Here is a 15,565-nt window from a genome sequence, read left to right as displayed (position 1 = left end):
AAATATACCAAACCGTTTGTGGATAAAATGTTCCATTTATTTGTTTGTAAAATTATTTATTATTTACACATTTGCATCCAACTTTGTCCTCCACAGACTTTATATAATTACACTTTTGTTGAAGGTAATATAAGTTAAGAATATGATAACTGTTTTCTGTGTTGTCTGACTCTGGCCTAGTGTAGCTGCCAGATCACCAAACCACCTCTGAATGAACTGAGAAACAGTATGATAGAAATACAGTCACAGGTGCGAACACACAAACACACCTCTCACACATAAATACTTCTTTAGACTGAGTTGCGGTTGACCAAATAGTTCTCTGAGAGTATAACTTACTGTGGTACAGTAATAGGTTATAAATAAACATACAGTATGCTGTCAATATATACACAGGAAATGTCACTGATGACTCATTCTTTGTTGCAGCACCAATGATAGGTTTCCCCTGAGAAACCTACCACAGAGAAGGAAAAGCTACAAAAATATGTAGTGTATCAAAAAAAATGGTTCATAAATTAAAATGACCAAATCAACATGAAGTACTTAAACAATATAACAAATCTTGATGTAACCGGTACATACAACACAAAGTCAAAAAGGACTAACTTGACATCAGCAACTATTCTAGGAAGCAAAAAAGCAGGTAGAGGTAGAGCACCATCTGTAAAGATGTACAGGTCCGACTGGGACAAAAATATAATGAAAACAATGTAAAATACCGCCTCTGATTGGAGAGTGAAATATTTAAAGCAGTCACACATTATCCACATGCTATTGCACTCATATAAACCTTTAGACAGTGCCCTATGCAGAGGCCTGGCACGATCCTTCCGGTTGGGCCCCTGCTGAGGATGGTCTGGGTGTGTTTGGGGGGGTGAAGGGAGCTGTGAGTTTTGGACAGGCTGCTGCGTCGTGAGTAATCAGGGTCCATATGCAGCAAACTTAAGTTGGACTGAAAATGAAAGAAACAAAACGTACTTTACACATTTATTTGATAAATATCGGTATACACTGTTCTCCTTTGGACGTCTGGGGCTGGATGTTCCACAGAGACTGAGTTCTTCCACGTAGGTCTGTCTGCGACTGGACACTTTTGTGTATTCTCACAAAGTCTCGTTATTGCTTCCCGGGCAAACACGCACACTCACTCCGGCTTGCTGTGCAAGCATCTCTTTGGGAGGAAGCCATTTTCAAAAGTCTGTGGATTTAAGTGGTTTATGTAAGTGGGTTAGAAGATCGTGAAGCTGGTGTCAGAGGAAGCAGACCGGACCGATTTCTATGTGTCGCTGACTGTTGAGCTGTGAAGTGGGAAATTCCTGGATGTCTACAATCGGTAGCTGACGACTGTCCTGAGTATGGAAGAGGAAACGTGACTGGTGCCAGCTGCCATCTTGGATCTGAAACAATAAGGGAGGAAAGAAGGAAATGTGACTCCAGTAATTCAAGGTCCAGACATTTAACAGATATCAAAAATATGTTCAGAAGTCTATTTAGAATAATAAAAAACAAAAAACACAGACATGAATATTTGAGGTATCAGTTTATATCTCTTGTCATATAGAGAACTGTTTAGTGGAATTTTCTTAAAATCCTCGCTGTGCTACAACACTGATTTCCATCAAGTCATCAATGGACAGGACAGATCCTTTAATGCAGGTTTGTATGAGAGTCCCTCCAATGATTCTCTAATACAATCTACTTTGAAAACAGCCATGACCACAACAAAAAGCCATTAAGACTAAAGAAAAGTACTTTACTAACAGCACCAGTGTCTGTTTCATTTACGATTTTAAGAATAAGATCCCCCATCCCGCGTATTACCTTGCACTCATCTTGTAGCACATGTGGTTCAAGTAGCGTGTCTTTCTCAAACATCTGTTTGTTCCAGCCACGAAACCGAAGCCTGGTGTTCTCTTCGTGAGTTGGTCCGGTGGAGTTGAAGCTGTCTGTGGTGCCGTACATTGGATCACTGAGGCAGTGGAACGTGATGCTTTGGCTTGCCTCAGTGCTCAGTAAATGGAGAAACTTCATTTGGACTTTTCCTACACCAAACACCATCTGTGGGAGAGAGAGCGCGGACGCAGTGTGATCGCTGTGACATCATAAGCACAACAAGGTAAAGACTCGCCTGTCAAACACTTGAAAGTGTTACCTTATCAGATGCCACTGGATGTAAACAAGTCTGTCCTCCTGCACTGAAGTTGCAGAAGACCTTGAAGGCATCAGAAGTACAGCCGAGGTTCGGATCAACCCAGAACCAACCTGAAATCCCCGATTGAGAGAGAACAGAGAGAGAGTGAGACCAGCTACATTTAGCACAACACATCCTACCATCTCTTCAGTACACGAGTGGTGAAACTCACCATCTTTGAGCTTTTGCTGACAATCCAGCAGGTCTTTGCATACCCGAACCGGGTTCTCCCGTGTGCCGAGAGGCGTTTTGATGCTCTCAATCACGCTGCTCAGGTAATGCAGAGTCTTTAGTATCTCTGTATTCTGCTCTGGCAGCCTCATCTCCGTGTTCTGGAAACTCTAGATGAGGATGGGACAGACAACACAGCAAACACTCAAACTCTAAAACGATATATGGCAGCAAGTGTCTTCATTACAGTTTCACTTCCAACTAGTACTGGACCATCCATCTACGAACATCTGTATGAAGGGCTTTACCTCTGTCCTGAGGGCAGCATTGGAGTCAGATAGACTGTAGACTGCTGAGTCATCATATATCTGCCTCTGTGGATTCAAAATCAACATTTTCAGTTCAGTGAAAAACCATCACAGACTCTGTGCCTTGTTCATTATTAAACTGAAATATTTTAATCTGTAGGCTTGTTCGCTGGTGATAGAAAACATGGCAGTTTCAATACACATCCAGTTTACTGAGAAAACTTTAATAGAATCAGAGTCCATTTTAATACCTGAGGAAAGCAGGAAAATAAATCTTACAGCAATAAACCATCACATTCCTGACTTCAGTAGGGGGAAGAATAACACATTCCTCTCAGCATAAATACCGCAGTTATCACTTAATGTGTGTAAACAAAAAAGGTATCTGAAATATCAAAGTTGTTTTTCTGGGTTCGCAGAAATGTTTGAACAGGAAAAGATCATTCACAGTGCAGAAAGCTACATGTTATTAAGAAATCCTGATGAATGAGAGAAGTGAGAAAAGGCTAAACAATCATTCAGTCCAATGCTACTGAACAAAACTACAAGTGTCACAAATAAATGTTTTGTTGGCTCTTGAACAGGAAGAGATAGGTGTTTGCGCTGGCTCGATCATATCATGGCTTTGCTCTGCTGTCAGAGAAATTGATGCTATTTTCGTCTTGTTATTCTGAAAAGTCTATTAAACCTTTGAAAGGCTCATGTCTTAAGTTCCAGTAGAGAAGTGAGCTTGGTTACCCCCCCAACCAGAATTATATAAGGACATATAACAAGGTGAGATAAAATACTTTTTTTTTCCTTTTTTTTTTTAATTACCCAAGAGATGTAAATTTTTTCTTTAAAGCTCAAGTCCTCTGCATTTTACATAAAAACAGGACTCCTGCTTTTAAGCTCATCCTGCCTGTCTGTCTACATTGCTGACGCGGAGCTGAGCACTTACTGTTGGACCGGGAGCACCAGGGGGTCCCTGGGGTGGGAAGAGGAAAGAAAAAGACAAAATGAGCGACACAGTGAAAAATAATCCCGGTGTGGTTATGGTCAGTTCACTTTCTGTCTGTCATGTATGTGTCAGTGGGCTGTGGAGCATCACTACAGGGAGATGTTGGAGTGTGCAGCCACAGAGCTGCCTTATCCCAGCTGACCAAGTGAATTCATTGCATAATGTATTTAAAAACAGCCGTTCACAATCAGTTTACATTCTGTAAAAATCTGCCTGTTTTGAAATCAAAGGGATCTCAATTGTAATTGTTCATAATTTGATCTATCACAGAAGTTTATTGTTACATTAATACAGTCTGTACAGTATATTGCTGAAATGTGATAATTCACTTACACTGGGTCCTGGACTTCCCTGTGGTCCTTGAGGCCCCTGAAAGTGCAAGAGAGAATAATAATGTGAAAAAATGATGCAGAAATCATGTATTCTTTCGTCCTATTTTCTCTGCAGAAATCTCGACTCTTCTCAGTAATGTGATGAGTAACACACATTACCAGCTGAGAGATTTAAAAATACTGCGAATTAAATAATTTAAGTAAAGCATCAGAGTGATCACAATGGGACTTAAAGAACAGGTATAGACTCATTTTCTCCCTTCATCCCGCTCTGTGATGCTGTCAGCAGTGGCATCATATTGTTCCTGGTCACCTACCGCCCCCTCTGGCTGACCAGGAACCTCACACTCTTCTACAGGGGCAGCTGGACTGTATTAAGTCTGTTGGTGGGATTTCAGGTAGTTTCTCTATTATGTGGGAGTATGCACATATTTGACATCATCTGTGTTTGAGCGAGAGGCTACAGTGAAGGGCCCATTGCGTATACAGTGTGTTTGTGTGGTGGTGTAAACTGCGGAGGGATTTATGCTGAGCTGGGAATCTAACTGCAGTTTACATTACACACTGAGAACAGGGTTATAGGAGTGACTGTGCAGATTGCGCTGTGGTTTGCCTTGCTAACATTTTGACAAGGCATTTCCTCACCAGTGTTTACACAAGAGGGTCTGGGAGTACTGTAAGGCCCCACAGCGAGCTCGAGGAGACACTGAGAAACAGCCACGTTCACTATGACTCAGCTGATGTCACTTTAGGACAGTCACATAAACAAAACTACCATTTAAAACCCTGGCCTGCATTCATGCATCTTTTAAGTACAGCTTTCTACAGTCTGTTTTTGTTAACCCACGCAGTGTTGAGGTGGCACCGTGATAACTGGCCTGACAGTGGTTTCTCAGTGACGAGTTTTTAAGTCTGAGACTTCAGTAGAGTGTAATCATGACATAATAATACAGTACATCAGCATGTAATCATACATACTGGAAATCCTTGTGATACTCTTAACAGACTTTTCCATTTCTGACTACTGGTTTGAATTACATCTCACCATTTCGCCATTGCTTCCTTTTGGACCCCGTGGGCCCTATGGTAAATAAAGATAAAAAGGTAAACACATATACAACATTGTATCCCTGTATTATATTAAAATATCTGTATTATCAATAAACCTGAATTAGCATATGGCCAGTAATAAAAGGACTTTATTAAAAGTAAAAGAATATGTAAAAGATATCATTACATAAATCGCACGCAAGCACGCACGCACGCACGCACGCACGCACGCACACACACACACACTCACACACACACACACACAGATGCATACACCTACAGGTTTTCCCATTGGGCCCATCATTCCTTCAGGGCCTACAGGTCCCGTAAATCCCTGAAACAAACAGTAAGGTTAAGGATGAATAATGAGTCTGTCTGATTTGACAGTTTCTCAAAAGTGACAAAGCTAAAAAAATGTTACAATATGTACATCCCCAAAGACTTTGAGGTGTCCTGCGTAATTAAATGTGTTATGCATTTACACGAGAAGAGAATATTGCATGTATTTCACTGTCTAATTGCACTATTGTGGTTTGATTTCCAGAAGTATATCTGAGAAAACACCATGGTGTACCTACCTACTACTATTTCTATACCCATTAAACTTACCAGAATACCCATCGGGCCTTTAGGGCCAGGGAAGCCTCTCAGTCCCAAATCACCATCGGGCCCCTGTTTGAAGGAAAAAAGGGGCCTTGTAAGTTTTTCTGGGACTTTGTTGAATTATTTTCTCATGTAATTTTTTGCTATGCGTTATCATCTTTTACACTCTGAATGTTGGTTAGACAGTCAGTCTCTTACCGTTGGCCCTGGAAAGCCCTGCAAACCAACCATGCCCAAATCTCCAGATTCCCCCTACAAGCACAAAACATAATCTCATCATAGCAGTAGAGGGCCCCCAACCTGTCATTAAGACATTTAGTGTGTGCATCATGTAAGTAAGAACATAACAGTATGTGTGTATGTGGTTGTGCTCTTTTCCACTATGTGATTTTTCACCCTATTTTAATACTCCAGACCCGACAGGGACACAGTATTTTGACCTTTAAAAAAAAAAAATCTCCCTGCCCTATTCAAATGAACTGGGACACACGAGGCTTTATGTCTGGATCTACAGCAGCCAACACACACTGACATCCCCTCCTTGACACACACTTTGCGAGGATGGATGTCTGCACCCTCTTTTGTGTCGAAGCAGCGCTGTCTGTCGTCCAGGGTGGCAGACACTGTGTTTATACAGCCAGTCATTCACATCCTCAGACAGCTCCACTTTCAAACCAGTGACTTTGGCCGAGAAACTCTATTCACTGAAAAGTGTAAAGGGATCTGACCCTAGGGCCCGAGCCTCGTCTCCGTTTCATGAGCATCACTGGAGATAACGAGTGGAGGGAGGGGAGCGTGAGCGGATTGAATGTTGTTTCTTTTTTATTCGTCTTTGAGGAGTTACACAAGTAAAATGGAGCACCTCTTTTTCAGCTCTCTGGTGGGTTCGGATCTTACATAACTTGGCCATAACAGGCGGAATGTTTCCATTCCTGGTCTCGCCCAGATCATTTGTTACTCCACTCAGGGTGGAAAAGTGTCAGACGCACACCGCAGATTGGCTACAGAGGCCCCTGGAGCTATATTTAGAGAGGTATTAAAGAATGTCAAGAAATTTATAACACCCTGTTTTAACAAGAACATTCCTGTCGATGGTGTCAATTTAAGAAGAGCAATATAGTGACCTTCACTGTTATGACTTCAACCATTCAAAAGCCCTCGTGAAAGAATCTGGAGATAAAACATCAAGCGTAGATGGAAGAAGAGGCTAGAGCAGGTTTGTTTCACATTAAAGATCAACTTCAATAACTTCAATTTTCTCATCATGTATCTTACCATCAAACTTGCCATAGAATAAAACTGGATGTTTTTTGTGTGAATACTTCACTTTTACTTTAATATTCAATAGTTAATAGTTGATTTGATTTTGTAGCACAGCTCGGTTAAAACTGTATATGTTAACGCTACTGATAGATCTGAACCTTAAAAATGTGTTGAGCTTCCTGTAAAAACACTCAGAGAGAAATGCCATGTTCACAGCAAAATTAAACAACTATTCTAGGCTTTGAAAACAAAGGTTGATTCTTATTTTAAGATGGATCTTTGTTTTAAATCCTCCAATGTCTGTATATACACTCACTGGTTGTCCTTTGGGTCCTGGGTCGCCTTTCCTGCCCTGGTCTCCTGTAGCACCCTCCATGCCTTTGATCCCGGAGGCTCCCGTGTCCCCAGGCAGGCCAAGTTCTCCCTGAACCAACGAACAGGGATTAAAAATTATAGTACAATTTATGAGACGCTTCGCTTCAACAGAGACGTTTCTGTTCTCTGACACACTGCAACATCTTAGAGTAAATTGAGTCTTTGATTTGGTAATAATTGTTATTATCATGTTTACCTTCTGACCAGCCAGTCCTCTTTCTCCAGATAGTCCAGGGAGTCCAACATTTCCCCTGAGACCTGGATGTCCAGCAGGTCCCTCGTGTCCCATCGAGCCTCTCTGACCCTGCGTGCACACAAGATGATGGCAATATAATTTTGTTACCGTCAAATAAAACGGTCAAATTAACAGTATGGTTAGATTAAAATACAGTTTTATGTTTTACTACAAACAATATTTTTTTAATTATTTTCAATAAAATTACCTCCAAATTTGAATGAAGTAATAAACTATGACCAAACAGACTGAAGTGAACAGGTGGAGTTTTCTCATGAACAAACCTTGTATCCCTGAGGCTTCAGATTAATGAGTGAAATTAATTTCTTACTCATACAGTATTGAAAGAGTAGATTTTTTTTTTCATGTTTTGGAAGTTGCATTGTTTACATGCATGTTTACAGCGAACAGTTTTCTTCTTCATTGTCTTTGCTGGTGCACTGCTAAATGTCTTGGAACATCAACACCACCAGCCATTGAGCAGTAGAATAGCATGAAGCCATCCTGAGTGTGTGTGAGTTGTCGTGTGAATGCACAATATAAAAATCAATAGAAGACTTCGCTCATGAAGACACTCTACAGTGATCCTAATTTTTTTTTTTTTTTTAAAGTAAAGTTTTGGAAGTTTCTTGTGTTTAAAAGTTGATCTCAAATACTCTGAAGTGGGAATATCCTGAAATGTACCAACAAAGAAAAGTTTCCTGCAGTCAGTTGCACTCCATATCATATACCTTATTATCCAAGAATGACCTAAGTAATGCAAAACCAGCAGCATGGTCCTTTAAACAAGGAAAAGAAAATATGATTCTTTAAATATATTTTGAAAGCTGCCACTGTAACTTTAGTTGAGGTTTTTTTTTTTTTTTCTTGCTTGATGATGAATCACTGTACATGCGATTGTGCTGGACATGTCTATGGAAAACTTTGAAATTCAATGCGTCTTTGAATATAACCAATCACAACTCGTCGTATGGCAGTAGCTGTTCTTGACAGTCAGCTCCTAAAGTGCACCCATAAAAGTGACTGCTTGTTAGTGAGCTGCTCTCTCGCGTGGCAGACCACAGCGGTTTCCTGCTCCATCAGCAGTGTGGTGAGGCAGAAGGGAGCGAGTGACATTAGAATAACAGACTGTCGCCTCACATGTGGCTTCTGTTCCTCGATCGCTGCGAGGGGAGCGGACAAGTCAGGAACCAGGCTGGAATTACACCGCTGTAGCTCGACTGGCTGCTGCAGGTGCTGGGAAACTTATTGCATAAGGAACAGCCACTGTCCCCCAGTTTAATAAGATCACTCCAAGATATGATTGAGATTGATCCATTTAACTCTCACACATGGGGATATGAATAAGCACTGCACACATGGGAGCAGAGGGACCAAAATGAGTGATTTAGGAAGCTGGTCAGAGATGTTTATCCTCAGAGTTGCTTTAAACAGGATCCCCAATCTCCCAGCAGTGCCTCTGAGGTAGGAACATACAAAACACTGCAGAGATTCAACACAAAACAGATGCTATAATAAAAAATCTACGAGAGGAATTGAGAGGTCTATTAACGACATATGAGATAATGGATTCCATTTTGACTTTTATTTCACACTCATCTGGTTTAGAATATGAACAGAAGAATAATCTTAACGGCCTTAATGACGGCTTAATGAGCTTTTCCTCTGCCGTCCACAGCTGTAATTAAGTTTCATTCCTGCGTCCCTGTTATGTACATTTGGATATCAGATTTATTTCACCATTTACACATCATTTTCAGCTGTTTTAAATTACTTTGTAAACTTTTCTGCTGCTCCTGTTTCACGCAAAAAGATCAAGCGAGCGGGATCTTTTTACGACAAAGATGTTTTAGGAAACAGATTTAGAAAAGGTTCATTAGCAGTTCAGGTGAGTGAAATGCTGTGTGCTGTAGCTTCACAAAACCCCTCTTCCAAAAAAATGTAAAAACAGTCACTATGGCTTGTTAAAACAAATTAGTGAGAGTCAAGATTTCCTGATGTTATCAAAGCCACATGCTTCTTTTTATTGAACTGCTGGCTTAAAACACAAGCCCGCAGGAAAAACACCTGTTTGACGCTTCAGTTACAAAACAACAGTTTGGTTCGTGAGATGCTGCTGGAACTTTTCAACGTTTCATTTCAGGGGATGATCTTTGCTGCATTTCTTACTTGTTTCTCACCACTATTGTTCTGTCCAGGATAGGAAAAGAATGAATAATATGATGACCATTATTATGGGAATAATCAAAATCAAGGACGAAGAGGATGAGGAATATTCTACAGCGGTTGGAAAGCCTGCCAGCTTCTTCTCTCCCACCATGGAAGCACGCAGTCAGAAACTGAAAATAGTTTCCTGCTGAGACAGGCCTGAGTTGTTTGTAAAAAACACTGTCTCAGTAAAAGTACCCTAAAAACACCAGGCAACTGAAGCAAACAGGTGGCTGAGGAAAACCTGTTATCTCCACCAACAGCTAGCATTAAGAAAAGCTTTCTGTGAATGAGCCGCGCAGTTGTGGAACTCACTCTGCTCGTGAGAAATGCCATCATTTCAGTCAACTGAAAAACACGAGTAGCCAAAATTAGACTTCCTAGACTTTCACACATTATGTAAATGGGAGCCAGACAGAAGGAATTGGCTTTGCGACTCTTGGCGCAAAAGGGACAAAGACATTCATGCATGAAATCCCAATCCACTCTGGCTGCACACTTGTTTGAATAAACCCGCTGCGTCGCAACCAGAAGAAGCCAATCAAATCAAACAAGGCATTTAATGATTAGTCAGGCTCAGTCTCAGTCTTAAAACAACAGATGGAAACAGCTAAAGCAAAGTTTTGGGCGCTCAGGCGCAGTCAAATATAATACCTGTGCTACATGAACCATGTGGCAAAGTTAGCATGATGAGTGAGGTTTGCCATGATGTCTCCTGAGGCACTCTGTTATCTAATGGGAGCTAAGAACATAAAATGTCTCCAGCTGATAAAACAGACTGTATTTCATCAATCCACTTGCTGCATTGCATTCGCTTCCTAAATCCTTCCAATACAGACTACAAGTCTGCTGCGGAGATTGAATGCTACGTACAGTAGACAAAATGTCCTCTTGACAGGTCAGTTATGCAAGTAAACTTTCTGACTCCTTCTGTGACCTACATTTATGGAGCTTTGCCTTTTATATATTTAACAAATACATTAAGAGCAGGCAAAGCAACAAACTTGCAACTTTAACCTGGTTAGCATTTGCTTTCATGTTAATTATGCTGAAGAAAGCCAAAGAAATAAATTCTCTTCAGTTATACATGATAGTCTGTATGATAATGCCTCTGCTTACCTGTCGTCCTTGTTTTCCTGGTAGTCCTGGAAAGCCAGTCAGTCCTGGGGCACCGTCCAGCCCTGGATAACCCTTCAATCCCAGGAGTCCAGGTAAACCGGTTAACCCCTGGAAAATGACAATGTCACTCAAACATAAGTCCGCCATCTGAGATTCTGAGCCTTGCAAAATTTGCATTATAATGCTGCATATGACTACGGTTTTCTTGCAAATACATAACTCTTTTAAATCTAAATTTTAATTTGACTACTTTAAATGCATAGAAACCCTACTCCTTCGACTATTCGTAGCCCATGATCAGATTTCCAGTCAAAATCTGATTTATGTGCACATCCGATTGGAATCCAATCAAATCTAAACATTTTATAAATCTGCTTCATAACACATTTGTATGTGCTTTGATCTGTTAAAGTCTGACTTGATTCCAGATATTTTGTTTTGTTTTTGTTTTTTTTAATGTCTGTGACTTCTGTTGCCGTGTATATCACGTTTACAGGAAACGTGCTAGTTTGGTGGCGGTCACAGCTGCTCTGTGTGGACCACCCTCCTCGTTGGACAGTGACACCGACGTCCACAGCTGCATGAAAGAAAGCGGAGCAGGCAGCTTCCTCCATCTCTGACACCGTCTCATTATTTTTGTAAAAGCTGTGGCGCAGCTCCAACGTCCATGTTTATTTAAATGAACTGCTTCTACTTCCAGATGCAATGTAATTATCATTGCAACCAATGTGGATGAGGCTGAAGATGAGGATTGCCACGCAGACACATAGAGCGGATCTGATCACTTGCAACATAAAATCTGGACGGATCTGAAAAAAAAAAAAAAAAAGGGATTTGGACTGACAGTCTGATATAATGTTGTCACTCGGGTCTAATTTTCTTGAGGTGATACTTCAGTTTTTGTGATTGTTGCGGATCAAGCCAACATACAGCAACAGTTCATGCTTCCTGCTCATCCTCAACACAACATTGATGAACAGTGTTGGAGCAGCCAAGTATTTTTAAGTGTGATCTTTTTCTTACAGTAGCTCTACTCTGCCTTTTCTATTTTTTTATTTGCAGGATGACGAATTTGTGAACATTTGCCACTTGTGGTGATGTTGAAGGTCCCATGTGAAGCTGCATCTCCATCACAAGGCCTATAACTGCTGCTCTTAAAATGTACAGAGGTTGCTGTTTCTCTTGGTTGAGGTGATGTTATACTCACTTCAGGTCCAGCAGCTCCAGTCAGACCTCTTGCTCCTTTCTTTCCAGCTGAACCCTACAAAACACAAGCATGAAAAATAAAATATATATGGTGATTCACAAAACTACAAAAGGTTATGTGTCTTATTCGACTCTAATAATGTTTTAAATATAATGTCTAATCTGTTAAATCACATTGTTGGGGTTTGGGATGTCAGTGAAATACATGGTTTAAATTGGGAAACTTCCACTATACATACATTTCATAGTACACGTTTCAAAGCCATATCAGCTAAATACATAAAAATGGTCTCTCCTTTGATAGATATTTATGTACAGTGCCAGAGAGACTAATCTGAAACAGGTTCCAGTGTTTTCTGGCAGACTGTGAGGTTATCGATGTTTTTAAACAGCTGGATGTCCATGTTGAAGGTGAAGGCACTGCACAAACTCAGTTTGACCTCCAGCCAAGCTGAATAAATGAACAGAAATACTGCTATAGTAGGGAAAGCAGTTATGTAGTCACTCGTTCATACAATCTGTTTCACATGTGGAAAAGTCAGAGATATCTGGAAACCTTTGATACTTCAGTGTTAAAGAGGCTCGAAAGAACTGGCCAAGGAGGCTCCACAGTTTCACAAGGGAAATAAAGTTTTGTAATCAGAAGGCCTGTGACAGGTTCACGACTCATAAGAACATGACAGCATAGAAAGCAAACCTGTTTGTACAGGAAAGCATGTTTTACCAAGAGATATCTGATATCTAAGCATCAAAGACCAAAATAAATAGATCCTTAATAAACATCAATAGAAACACATTAGAACAGAAGAATTATGCATTCATGGTGGACATGAAAAGCTGCATTTCCCAAGTTACTTTCCAAATCTCATTCTGGAGGTCAAAGCTCAAGTCTGCCACCTGGTTTCCGACACAATGAGGTTTACTGAGTTTATTTTGTTCTTGATTACAAAATTGCACCACAGCTGAGCTGAAATCATCAACCATGGCGGGTAGACCAAAAGACAAGCAGCCCAAAACTTTTGTCCCAGCATGCTCATGTGGTGACAGGTAGAGAATGAACAGAAATAATTTGGTCTAATGATTGTGGTTGGTCTCATTCTGTCAGCAAACAACGGGATGTTTCTTTTCATATTCAGTATTGGATATTAACTGTCCATTATCTTTGTAATTAGTCATTGAATTTGGTCTCCCCTCTGCACTCTTTACTTTATAGACACAAGGGTGAAAAGATATATGTTCGTGTGTATTTGCAATGACTCACCAGAGCTCCTATTTCTCCCTTTGGGCCTGACTCTCCAGGGTGGCCTGGTGCTCCCTGCACAACACAATAAAAAAGATCAACAAACACACACAAAAGCAAACAATGATACAAAAATGGTAAATGAGTCTGCACTCTTTTTACATGACAAACTATGGAAATTAAAACTGCTACCATTTTTTGGAGAGAACAATATAAGGAGGGGTAACAACTTTTTTGATTTGACCTTTGGTATGAGACCTTATCCACATTGCTTCTTCATTTGAGACACTCCATGAGGTTTCCCCCTTGAACTAACCTAAGGCCAAAATGTCTTCTTAGCACACAGTATTGCCAATAATCAAATATGAAGGATTTTATTTGGATTAAATTAATACTCTTAAGGGTATAAGGCCTTGGGATTTAAATGGCTGAGGCAAAACACATTTACATATTTCACCTCGGAATAGCAACGGTCGATGTGTTGTTTTCTTTCCTACATTTCCGATCTTTTTACATTACTGTTGATAATTAGTTCCCTGTGATTGAAAACCAACAGATATTGTGCTCTTATTATAAACCGTAACTATTGTACTACACACATTTACCGACTTACCGGTGGGCCTTGTGGTCCAACAGCCCCACGAGCACCGATGGTACCAATGTGGCCCTGAAACATATTTTTGATACATGATTATATTTTTGAGATGTCTACAAGATCTAGACAACACATACATCAACAAAATGCTAAAATATCTAAATTAGACAAAAGCCAAAATTGACTTTTTTAATATACAACGTATTTGCAGGGTATTTAATATTAATACAGGCAGTTACCCAAAGACTTTAAATAGGTCGAGGATTATTTCTAGTGACTCTGTGCAGGACTGCTCTTACAATAGCAACACAACTGTTACCCAACAACTTCTACGAGGAGCAGTACTTAATGATTCAATTGTGTTCTAGACACAATGCAGTTAAAGTATCTTTACAGTCCCCCCACAAAATGCTTCTATCTTTAAGCAAGTTCTTGAGATGCCCCACACAATTTCAGTTTTTTTTAGAAAGGGATGTTTGAACATCTTCTGTATCCTTGAGATTTGGTCATGTTTCTAGCTGCAAAACCCATTTGTAAATCTGTTCACAGACTAACAAATTCCCCATGGTCAAAAAAACAATTCCCCAATTTACTAATTTGTTTGCACTGTGAATGTGTGCTTTTGTTTGTGTGCTTTTTGAGAGCAGAGAGTTGTTGGCCTGAAAAGCATGAAATGAAAAAAAACACCAGATTTTCCCAGCTTTATTGCGGGGGGAATTTGGTAATCCTCTCCAACATGTGTGGTCTGCCCTTATCTGAGCAGAGCAGTGGTTCAATAAAGCATCAAAAGAGTGCGAACAACAACCCAGCAGACAAACAGCTCGAGAGGTGATTGTGCGATATGTCTAATGTTGATTTCATGGTGTTGTCTACCTGATATCCTTCATCCCCTGGCTCACCACGCTCCCCTCGTTCTCCCGGAGGCCCCTGTGTGGACACATATGCACACGCATGAACACACGCATATTGTACATGCATGTCCTCCTTTTACCAGCTGCTCAGCTTCAATTTAGCTGAGCAGCAACTTCACATGAAACATATCTATACTTGTGAGTCCTGTTCGGGGCTGCATCAAAACAGAGGCTGTCATTGTACTCAAACTATGCACAGCCATTCTGTGCCAACTTGATAATCCTATACTACTCATATGGCAGATTGCTATGTATACCTGCGAGTGGTCATGCAGTGTGTGCCTGTCTCAGTGGTCACGTCCAGTGCTGGCAAATGTGTCTCAAAGCACATAATAATCAGGCTACTGTATAACTGTGAGCTTTATCTAAGCTGCTAAGACTCTTTGATATGTCCTGATCCTCTTTTGATAATAGTTTAAGAATGACTTTGTTTTCTGAGGCACTGTGGAATATGTTGATTATACTGAGGTAATTTAAGGTGCCAAAAAGAAAGTGAATAATGGCCCTCCCTGGCACTCTTAGCTCTTGTCAAAGATAAAAGTGTTATAAATCCACCGTAATGAGTTTGTATTCATCTGTGTTGTGGTGAGACCTTGTGTAAAAACACAAACAAAGCTAAACTTAAGCTTCACCCTAAAGTCTAAAAACCCTCGTTAATCTGCTTTTTCTTAAATCTGTCATGCACATGGAGCTGACTATCAACCAGTGTGTCCCAGCTGCAGACTGAGCATTTACAGAAAAAAACTAAAACACTG

At 40.4% G+C, this 15,565-nt stretch overlaps 1 protein-coding gene across 1 annotated transcript in view; it reads right to left on the bottom strand.

Moving 5' to 3' along the window:
* Positions 1-39: 39 nt before the first annotated feature.
* The window catches only part of LOC138200436 (collagen alpha-1(XXIV) chain), an 82,351-nt gene continuing 66,825 nt past the window's right edge, over positions 40-15,565 (bottom strand). The window contains exons 43-60 of the mRNA XM_069153103.1: positions 14,773-14,826; positions 13,918-13,971; positions 13,326-13,379; positions 12,066-12,119; positions 10,859-10,966; positions 7,493-7,600; positions 7,238-7,345; positions 5,857-5,910; positions 5,665-5,727; positions 5,336-5,389; positions 5,051-5,086; positions 4,007-4,042; positions 3,614-3,640; positions 2,674-2,739; positions 2,367-2,535; positions 2,156-2,265; positions 1,825-2,061; positions 40-1,400 (exon numbers count right to left, since the gene is read on the bottom strand). Coding sequence (XP_069009204.1) covers positions 1,254-1,400; positions 1,825-2,061; positions 2,156-2,265; positions 2,367-2,535; positions 2,674-2,739; positions 3,614-3,640; positions 4,007-4,042; positions 5,051-5,086; positions 5,336-5,389; positions 5,665-5,727; positions 5,857-5,910; positions 7,238-7,345; positions 7,493-7,600; positions 10,859-10,966; positions 12,066-12,119; positions 13,326-13,379; positions 13,918-13,971; positions 14,773-14,826 — 1,539 coding nt within the window. The 3' untranslated portion in view covers positions 40-1,253. The remainder of the gene's footprint in view (positions 1,401-1,824; positions 2,062-2,155; positions 2,266-2,366; positions 2,536-2,673; positions 2,740-3,613; positions 3,641-4,006; positions 4,043-5,050; positions 5,087-5,335; positions 5,390-5,664; positions 5,728-5,856; positions 5,911-7,237; positions 7,346-7,492; positions 7,601-10,858; positions 10,967-12,065; positions 12,120-13,325; positions 13,380-13,917; positions 13,972-14,772; positions 14,827-15,565) is intronic.

This window comes from Embiotoca jacksoni, unplaced genomic scaffold, assembly GCF_022577435.1.
Source record: "Embiotoca jacksoni isolate LCO1_2020_lvr unplaced genomic scaffold, fEmbJac1.0.p SCAF_19, whole genome shotgun sequence".
In the NCBI taxonomy this organism is placed as follows: domain Eukaryota; kingdom Metazoa; phylum Chordata; class Actinopteri; family Embiotocidae; genus Embiotoca; species Embiotoca jacksoni.
Note: the sequence above shows the minus strand (reverse complement) of the source record. Positions and strands in the feature narration are given on the sequence as shown.